General features: G+C 45.3%; 1 protein-coding gene across 1 annotated transcript in view; it reads left to right on the top strand.

The window, feature by feature from the left end:
- The first annotated feature begins 344 nt into the window (after positions 1-344).
- The window catches only part of LCT (lactase), a 17,716-nt gene continuing 8,028 nt past the window's right edge, over positions 345-10,032 (top strand). The window contains exons 1-8 of the mRNA XM_032694025.1: positions 345-1,008; positions 1,875-1,954; positions 3,189-3,272; positions 3,703-3,805; positions 4,458-4,533; positions 5,293-5,980; positions 6,339-6,984; positions 8,249-9,808. Coding sequence (XP_032549916.1) covers positions 345-1,008; positions 1,875-1,954; positions 3,189-3,272; positions 3,703-3,805; positions 4,458-4,533; positions 5,293-5,980; positions 6,339-6,984; positions 8,249-9,808 — 3,901 coding nt within the window. The remainder of the gene's footprint in view (positions 1,009-1,874; positions 1,955-3,188; positions 3,273-3,702; positions 3,806-4,457; positions 4,534-5,292; positions 5,981-6,338; positions 6,985-8,248; positions 9,809-10,032) is intronic.

Here is a 10,032-nt window from a genome sequence, read left to right as displayed (position 1 = left end):
AAAAAAAGGCTAAAAGGAGAGGGAAAGTATTATCTACTTGCTTTATCTTCCTCTGAAATGGAGGCAGTATCAGCAAAATGTCAATTGATATTCAAGTCTAAGGGGGAACCTGAGCACCTCAGAAACTGTTTTCACGTGACCTTTCTCCAACTAATTGTTTGACAGATTTTTTTGTGTTCGTCCATTGGTCTGATTATCTATTGATTAAAAATCCTGGTCTGTTACGATTCCAGTGTCAGCTAGTTTTGGGAACATTTATCAGTGTAACAGATAATTCTGGTTAAATATTACTTCTACTGTCTTATAAGTAGTGTGGAATTGCCATTTGTGAAGCAGGCTCAGAAATGGAGCTGATTTGCACGACATTCATCTTCTTTCTCTTGATCTCTCCCGGCCTTGGGATAGATGGAGAATTTACTCGGAATTTTATCGCCATTGCAGGGCCTCTGCCCAGTGAGTTGGCAGATAAATTGGGTCTGAGGGACCAAGTGCTGCCCCACGAGGAGCAGGGCCCTGCTGTGGCTGAAGCACAGGGTTCCCTGTGCCAACAAGACCTCGTGGCTTCGGAGCTGCCCCGGTACTTCTCCCACCTTCGGGAGATCGGGGCGACGCACTACAAAGTGTTCCTGCCGTGGTCACGCATCCTTCCCGAGGGGAATGCCAGGGAACCGGCTGAAGCTCAGGTGCAGTGCTACAGGGAGCTGCTCCAGGCCCTGGTGGCTGCAGAGCTCAGCCCCGTGGTGGTCCTGCACCACCAGCGTGTCCCCGGCGCCGTGGCCGCACAGGCCGGAGGGAGGGAAGCCGGTGCTTTTGCCAGCCTTTTTGTGGAGTATGCACAGTTCTGCCTCCGTGCTTTTGGGGACCTGGTGGATGCGTGGGTCACCTTCAGCGACCTGCAGGAGGTCCTGCACAGCCTGCCTTACCCTGAGCCCCAGGACAGAGCCCAGGCCGTGGCTGCTGCCCATGAAGGGTTTTACACCATCTTCCATGAGAAACACTTGCCGGCGGGTAAGGAGAGGGGGGACAGGGATATTTCCAATATGACTCACAAATATGTTGTGATGGGATTGAGTGGCAACTGCCACATGCAGTCTCTGTGTATTTTTGTGTACCTCTTCCTAACCCACAGAGGAAAGACCAAAAACTGCCTGAAATGTGCATGGAACCATGAGAAAACAAGACACAAGTAGTCTCCTATGAGATAACGATAGTGTGAGGAAGTCTGCAGTGTCCTTTGGTTGACTTTCCTCATTGCAGACACTGGGGTTTTATAGTAATTAAATCTAAAATCTACCGGTGTTACACAGAGCAACAGAATTTCACCTGTTCCATGGTGGGTACCTGGGATTTTCCAAGCAGCTGTCCCCTGGGGTCTGCCTTCTCTGGCCTTGGAATTCATATAAATGAATGAATTTATATTTAATTCTTGCATTTGTCAGGAATACTTTGCTGTACAGTTCACACTATCTGGTGATAGCCCTTAGAAGTTGCCCAGCTTCTCTCCTGTGTCTCCTGTCCCCCAAGTTCCTGTTCCCCCAGCATCGCAGAAGCATTCAGCACAGAATGCATTTTAAAAAAATAACCACTATAGAACCACCACAAAGGCGTGAAAATTAAAGATACTACTTATAATTATGCAGGGAGTGGAAGGGCACAATTTATTGACAAAGGCTTCTTGAATTCTGCCTTTGAGTTTCTGCCTTCTGCAGCTCTCCATTGAAATCACAGTGGGAATTCTGAGATCCCCTACCCAAGGCACTGTCTGCTGTTCCACAGCTTCAAAAATTAAACACTGATTTTAAAATAACTAATAAACTGAAGGTTTTATTTGTCCTTAATATGTTACTAACAGACTGCCTCGTTTTTCTTTCCAGGTGGAAAGCTGTCCATTGCTTTAGAAACAGGTGGTGTTTTGGACAGTGCTTCTTCAGAACTGCTTTCAGTTTCTCTTCAGGTAACTTACAAAATTATATACATTTGACTTGATTTAACTTGATTTTCGTGTATGGGGTCAAGTGACTTTTTGCAAGTTTGTAGATTTTTTTCAAAGATTTTTAAGATTTTTTAAATTTTAGGGGTTTTTTTAAAGATTTTAGCAAGCTGACCGATTGACCAGTTTGGTAAGTTTTACTTATTTCATTAGTCTAACTATATGAAGCTAGCTAATTTTAAAAAATTCCTTCAGCATCTTTTCTTGGCTAGTAAGCACTAATTAAGATAGATGGAGACATATTTGCTCTCATAATTGGCAGTTTTAGCAATATACTTGCCTAAATGACAAGATGTCTCCAAAAAGTGTACCTGTTATCATTTGCTTTGCACCTATTTAATGCACACCAAAGATATGAATACTTTATTTTAAATAACTGCTATTTAAAAAATCTGCTGATTATGTTAAAACACAGCCTGAGCTGTGGTAGCAGTGATGTAGTTGCACAGGGAAGGCACAACATGAGGAGAAATTAATCTCTACAAAGACAGTGAAATCCTTTCTGGAAGATCAAGTTCTCTGTTCGTATTCACCCAGAGGATGTTGATGTGAACAAACGACAGTGCAGGGTTTTTGCTGTATTCATAATCCTGCAAAATCAATACTGGGGTGAACAGTGTTGTAGGTATGACATTGCAAGGATTTGAGCAAGGTGTGGTTTGTAGGGAGAGAACAGAAATTGCATCACACAAGCTGGCTAAACTAGAAGAGAACCTTAGACTGAAAAATAAACTGAAAGCTTATCAGTTTTCTTCCAAATTCATCAGCTGGTGTAATAAGGGAATGCAATTTGTTCCCTTGTTCCCTTGAGATTTCTGAAGTGGACTTTCCCCAAAGGGTTATTGATAAGGCCTGACCCACACAGTTGCAAAGGTTTCTCTGATTAATCACAGTCTTACTAATTAAGGAAGTCACTGTAAATGATTAATATTATAACATAATCCTAGAATTTAATTTAACTCTTTAAATTTTACTTTGTTTGGAGGGAGACATACAAAACACATCTTCCCAGACAGTATCTAGTTTGAGCTCATTATTTTGTCCAGGGCTCCCATGTAGCTTTATGGCTTCTTACTCCAGCAAAATGTCTTTATCAAACCTTTCAGAATTTTATGTATTTTTAATGTAAAACCTGCAAAAAAACCCCACCAAAAACCATTTTACTCCAGGATGATTCTTTTCCTTTTCTTTATTCCAGGATTCAGTAGACTTTCTGTCTCTCAACCTTCAGTACCAGTGTGGAAATGAAACAGATTTCTACAAGAAATTAGATGAATTCCAGGTAACATTATGCAAAGGGTTAAAATGAGAGCAGCAGACAACAGACCATAAATAGAGGTGGAATTTCATGGTCCTTGATACATGTCTGAACAGTCCTGATTTTCTGGGAGAGCTCAGACAACAGCTACACTGGGAAGCAGCTGCATGGTGCTCACTTGCTTCTCTGTTGTTATTCTGACTTAAAAACACATGTTGGAAAGTGCTGGAAAGGATCATCTTGGTCTTATTGATGCATTTATGACCAGAATGGCAGAATTCTTCTGTCCAGGATTGAAAACCTGCATTCTTAAATTCCATAAAACAAGAGTCATCCAGTATCTGGGCAGCAAAATAAGGAACTGCCCATGTAGAATGCAAGAACTGCAATAGCATGTTTTTAGGAGCTGGCTGATGCTTCTTTTCGCGCTAGTCTCTGACTTCTGGTTTTGCAGAGTGTCTGGAAGGACATAGAGATCTTGGTTTTTAGTCTGAAGTTCCTTGATTGTGCTTCCATGGAAGAGAATCCTTTCATACCAGTAGCTGCCATTGTCACAGGTAAGTGGCATTTCAAGAAGGAGGAGAGTTTTTTAGCTAAGATCTGCATGATAAATTATAGAGGAAATTCAAAATTGTCCAATTTAGGCTGCTGCTATTAGATGAAATAACTGTATGGTCTTTTGTAGCCTTCTTGGAAAATTAAGGATGGATGGTGAGTGTTTGGGGAGAGGAAGCAGGAAATTCCCCCCAGAGCTTTTTGTAATTTTCATCAGCCACAAGTTGTGACGTGAGAGGTTTAGGTTGGATATAAGGAAAAATTTCTTCACCAAAAGGGTCATCAAGCACTGGCACAGCTGCCCAGGGCAGTGGTGGAGTCACCATCCTTGGAGGGATTTGAAAGACGTGCAGATGTGGCACTTGGGGACGCTACAACACCAGTGTTGTTTGGCAGTGCTGGGTTAACAGCTGGACTTGATAATCCTAGAGATCTTTTCCACCCTAAATAGTTCAATGATTCTATGATAATTTTTTAACATGAACTTATAAATACCTAATAAGGAACCCAATACATCTGATCTGAGAAAAACAGCTCTTAGTTATGAGGAGCACCTCGTTCCTCCAGGAGTAGCTGTCTGTCCAGGCGGTGCCGTGCAGTCCATGGCTCCTGAGTTGGGACCGAGTCCTTCACTTACTGTTTGCTTGTTTTCAGCTCTTAATAAAGAAGGAACACGGACAATTGGATATGACATTAGTGAGTTCTTGGACTACTTGTCTCATGTTTCAAGGTACAGTGTTTCATCTTTAAATCAGATAATAAAATGGTGTCTTCTAGAAACCTGTGAGCAGGCAGAGACAAGACAGTTGTAATGGTAAAGGCTGTTGTCAGTGGCTGAAAGGGCTGGAAAGGGAGGCCTTTCTGCTGAGCCCAGTCTCTTGGGATTACAGGCAATCCTCTATCCTGCTACTAATCCGATAATGTAATCCTCTTCCACTCTCTCATCCTTAGTTACCCAAATTGCACCTTCAAGCCAATAGTGACAAGTATGTTTTCCAAGCCTTCTGCTCTTTTCAAGAGCAAAATAGTTATAAATAAACAAATCCAACAGAGGCTTTCCTAGGGGAGAAGCCAACTGGACCTATGGAAATGTGAGAGATGTCAGTGTGCAGGGAGGTGCTGAGGATTACTGAAGCAGGATTGATTAGTTTTAGTTTATCCCATGGAAACTCAATGAGAGCAGTTGTAGCACATGGAATTTCTACACACTGCAACGATTTTGTTTGTATCTCTGACCTGGCTGTAATGAATTATGAGAATCTGCCTGCAGATTAGATATCTGGCACGTGAGCTGCTCAGCAGTTACCTCACTGCCCTCCACCTGGGTGGCAGCAGGTTGGGTTGATCAGATGACAAAGGAACTGTACCCTAAAGTGGCTTATGTGACCTGAATGGGAAGCAAAAAAATTAGTTTATCCTCCATGTTTGCAAGTTCTGTGGCAGTGGCATTCACCTTGGGGATTTTAACTTCTTTTTATTCCATTTCCAGCCAAACAAATACTCTACAGGAGAACCCAGCTGCTGTTGTTGCCCCTCGCTCCTCCTACCAAACAGTTTGGGAAATGTTTGCTGGACAGTCTGAACTGGAGAGGGATTCTTTTCTGCAAGATGTTTTCCCAGGTGGTTTCCTCTGGGGCACATCCACAGGTGCCTTCAACATTGAAGGAGCTTGGGCAGAGGATGGGAAAGGGGAGAGCATCTGGGATCAGTTTGGGCATGCAGGCCATGTCCACCTGAACCAAACAGCAGACGTGGCATGTGACAGCTACTACAAAACCAGCTATGACATTTTCCTGCTCAGGGGTCTTCACCCCCAGCTGTACAAGTTTTCTGTGTCCTGGCCTAGGATTTTCCCTGCTGGCACCAATGAGACCATCAACTCCAAAGGTGTTGATTATTACAACCAGTTAATTAACCAGCTGTTGGACTCTCACATCGAGCCCATGGTGACTCTGTTCCACTGGGACCTCCCCCAGGCTCTGCAGGCCCTTGGGGGCTGGCAGAATGACAGTGTCATAGATGCTTTTGTGAGCTATGCAGACTTCTGCTTTTCCACTTTCGGGGATCGTGTCAAGCTCTGGATCACATTCCATGAGCCCTGGGTTATCAGCTACGCTGGCTACGGCACCGGGGAGCATCCCCCAGGAATCACTGACCCAGGAGTGGCATCTTACAAGGTAGGGACACAGGAATAACTAGGATCCTGCAGCTGCTTTTGTTGGGTTGTTTTCCTCTAATGTTCTCTACTTTAACTATGTTCAAGCCTAATGTGGCCTCTGAGACAACTATTTGCTTGTTGGATTTATGGTACCTGCAAAAAATGGGTTTGTTAACAGGGGCTAGATGTTCTTATTTTATTTTATTTTTCCATTCTGAAAGCTGGTGTTGATGGATAGTCAGATTCTCCAGCTTATGCATTTTGTCAAGGCTTTTTCTTTTGGATGTAGAGGCCATTTTCACGTGGCAATAAGCTGAAGGCTCGAGAGCTTTTTTGTGGTGCAGTGTGACATGTGCTGCTCTGCTTTCTGCTCCCAGGTGGCTCACACAATTCTCAAGGCTCATGCCAAGGTCTGGCACCTGTACAATGACAAATACCGCTCTCAGCAGCTGGGAAAGGTGGGGCTGGTGCTGAACTCGGACTGGGCTGAACCCAAGACTCCAGCCAGCTCCGAGGACGTGAGGGCATCTGAGAGGTACCTGCAGTTCATGCTGGGCTGGTTCGCCCACCCCGTATTTGTCAATGGTGATTACCCAGAGATCCTGAAGGCTCAGATCCAGGCAGTGAACCAGCACTGCTCCACAACAGTGGCACAGCTGCCTGTGTTTACAGAGGAGGAGAAGTCCTGGGTGAAAGGGACTGCAGATTTTTTTGGCCTTTCCCACTACACTTCCCGCCTGGTCAGTGCTGGGGCTGACGGGACCTGCGCTCCAGGATACGAGAGCATTGGGAACTTCTCCTTGCACGTGGATCCTTCCTGGCCACAGGCTGCCTCTTCCTGGGTCCATGTGGTCCCTTGGGGGTTGAGAAGGCTGCTGAAGTTTGTGTCCCAGGAATACACAGGGACAAATATCCCAATATACATAGCAGGGAACGGTGTGCCCATGGGAGACACAGGAGATCTCCTTAATGACACCCTGAGAGTGGATTATTTCCAACGGTACATCAACGAGGCCCTAAAAGGTATGCAGAAATCAAATTATTGTATTTTTTTTAAATCATGACAACTGGCTATTTTAGCCCTTCCATGGTGGTTAACTCCAAACCATCAAAGCAGAGTGATACAAGGTCAACTGCCTGTTGTGTAGTGAGTGTGAACTCATCTACTCCAGCCTGTCTGGTGTCCAGATATGGAGCTCTCCATTCTCTTTAGATATGGGAATAGGTTTTCATAGATATGGATTGATGTAGTCTGGACCCTAAGATCAGTTCATATACTCCAGCTCCCCTGAAGATGATTTGCCTGCAGGATCTTGCCTGTAGAGATCTCACAGATCAGACCTGAACTACCTGTACTGATTCATCAGATCTAACTGGCAGCATCCTGCACCATTTCAGGTTAGAAGTTTTAGAGAGATATTTATATCTTAATCATTTTTGGAAGGTTCCAGTTATGCTTATGTCTTTGCAAGCTATGTATCTGTTGCTGTAAAAATAATATTAGTGACTCAAGTTCTGGGCAGGAACAGAGATTTGAGGTTTCAAACAGAGATTTGACTGGTTCTCTTGAGATATTCAAAACAATACTGTCAGGAAAACATTATTAAATATGCTGTGTTAAATGTGTTGGTGATCAGTGTACAGCATTTGATCTTTTTGACCTAGTTCTCAACATACTGCTAGGAGTGCTAAAAGAGCTACAGAAAACACAACTTAGCATTGCTGTTGTGCCTCAGCAGCAGTAAAGGAGATGGACTGCACATGGGGAGCGAACTTTTCTGGAGAGAGACAGATGTAGTGCTTTTTTGTAGACAATGTGAGGGACAATGCTGGACTTGCCCCTGCTGGCATTGAATACACTGTTCTGCCTTAAGAAACTCTCCTGAGCTCAGGGAAGAAAGCCAAGCACTGAGTACATGCAATGTTTCAGTTCAAGTATGGTGTTAAATCTAAAATGCACCATTACCTTAACTGATGAAATCTGCTTGAAAGCAGGAACACAGGGAAAGGGATACCAGTAGCACAAGTGTCCTGTACTCAAATATCTCTTGACTGATACTTCTTTCCTCACACATTTTTATCACTAAACATTAGACCAGCTCCTGTTAGAGTGCTGACTGCTTTCCTTGCCTGATACTCATAATTGTTTGGGAGTTTTTTTAGCCTAAAAACCCATTTGTAGGTGTTTGACTTGTCACACCACCCTCAGTTGTGGTGCTTGTTGTGCTGAGCTGTGTTCAGAGAATGTTCAGGTGTGTAACAGTGTGTGGTGTTGTCTCTGTGGCAGCGGTGAAACACGACGCCGTCGATGTTCGGTCGTACATCGCTCGGTCCCTGGTTGATGGCTTTGAAGGCCCACTGGGGTACAGCCTGAAGTTTGGGCTGCATCATGTGGACTTTGAAGACAGCAACAGAGCAAGGACTCCCAAGGCATCTGCTTATTTCTATTCCAGCGTTATTGAAAAGAATGGTTTTCCATCCGAAGCCTTGGGCAGATCTTCTGCGCCACTGGTGTTTGACCTACCTGTGCCATCAAAGTTGCCAAATTTACCAGCATCAGAAGTTCCCTCCAAGGCAAAGGTTGTCTGGGAGAAGTTTTCATCTCAGACTGCCTTTGAAAGAGACATGTACTTTCATGGGACATTCCCAGAGAGCTTTACCTGGGGGGTGTCTTCTTCTGCCTACCAGATCGAGGGAGGCTGGGATGCTGACGGCAAGGGGCCCAGCATTTGGGATACCTTCACCCATGTCCCAGGGAATGTAAAGAATAATGACACTGGAGATATTGCTTGTGATAGCTACCACAAGGTGGAGGAAGATATTTACCTGCTGAGAGCCTTGGGGGTAAAGAACTATCGTTTCTCCCTGTCCTGGCCTCGAATTTTCCCCACTGGAAGGAACAACTCAATCAACAGCCATGGAGTTGACTACTATAACCGTCTCATTGACGGGCTGGTCGCAAACAACATCACTCCAATTGTCACTCTCTACCACTGGGACCTCCCCCAAGCTCTCCAGGACATCGGTGGCTGGGAAAACAACACCCTGATTGACCTGTTTGACAGCTTTGCAGACTTCTGTTTCCAGACCTTCGGGGACAGGGTGAAATTCTGGATCACGTTCAATGAACCCTACATCATTGCCTGGCTGGGCTATGGCCAGGGGACGTTCCCTCCCAATGTCCAAGACCCTGGCAGTGCTCCCTACAGGGTTGCCCACATCCTGCTGAAGGCCCACGCCAGGGCCTACCACACCTACGACGACAAGTACAGGGCCAGCCAGGGAGGGGTCATCACCCTGTGCCTCTACATCCACTGGGCCGAGCCCAAGTCCCCCGGCGACCCCAGGGACGTGGAGGCCGCAGACAGGTACCTGCAGTTCATGGTGGGCTGGTTTGCACACCCCGTTTTCAAAAACGGGGACTACCCCGAGGCGATGAAGTGGAAGGTTGGGAACAGGAGTGAGCTCCAGGGGCTGCCCTTGTCCCGCCTGCCGGCGTTCACGGCGGAGGAGCGCGAGTACATCCGGGGCACGGCGGACGTGTTCTGCTTCAACACCTACACCTCCAAAATCATCACCCACTCCACAACCCGTCTGCAACCCTTCTCCTATGAGTATGACCAGGAAGTTTCAATCAGCGCTGACAGCTCCTGGCCTTACTCAGGTCTCGAAGGCCATCGGCCCGTGGCCTGGGGGCTCAGGAGGCTCCTGAACTGGATCAAAGAGGAGTATGGAAATCCCCCAATATATGTCATTGAGAACGGGGTGGCGATAAACACCACATCAGATGTGGATGACAATGCCAGGATATTTTACTACAAAACATACATTGACGAAGCTTTAAAAGGTACAAGTGTTTGCTTTTGTTCTGTTGGGGTGGTGTGTCTCCTCTCTAGATTTCTGGTTCCTTTATTCCTCTGAAGAGTCGTTTTTAAAAGTGATTAATATCAGTCTTTAAATATCCTGAGCACAATATAAACATGCTGTTTCTTTTTGTGATCTCCTCTGCATGGCTGTTTGTACTTTGTGTCCTCCAACTGTGAAGAGTGTCTTAATGACCTTTATGAAGCA

This window comes from Chiroxiphia lanceolata, chromosome 7, assembly GCF_009829145.1.
Source record: "Chiroxiphia lanceolata isolate bChiLan1 chromosome 7, bChiLan1.pri, whole genome shotgun sequence".
Lineage (NCBI taxonomy): Eukaryota > Metazoa > Chordata > Aves > Passeriformes > Pipridae > Chiroxiphia > Chiroxiphia lanceolata.
This window is presented reverse-complemented; position numbering and strand designations above follow the sequence as displayed.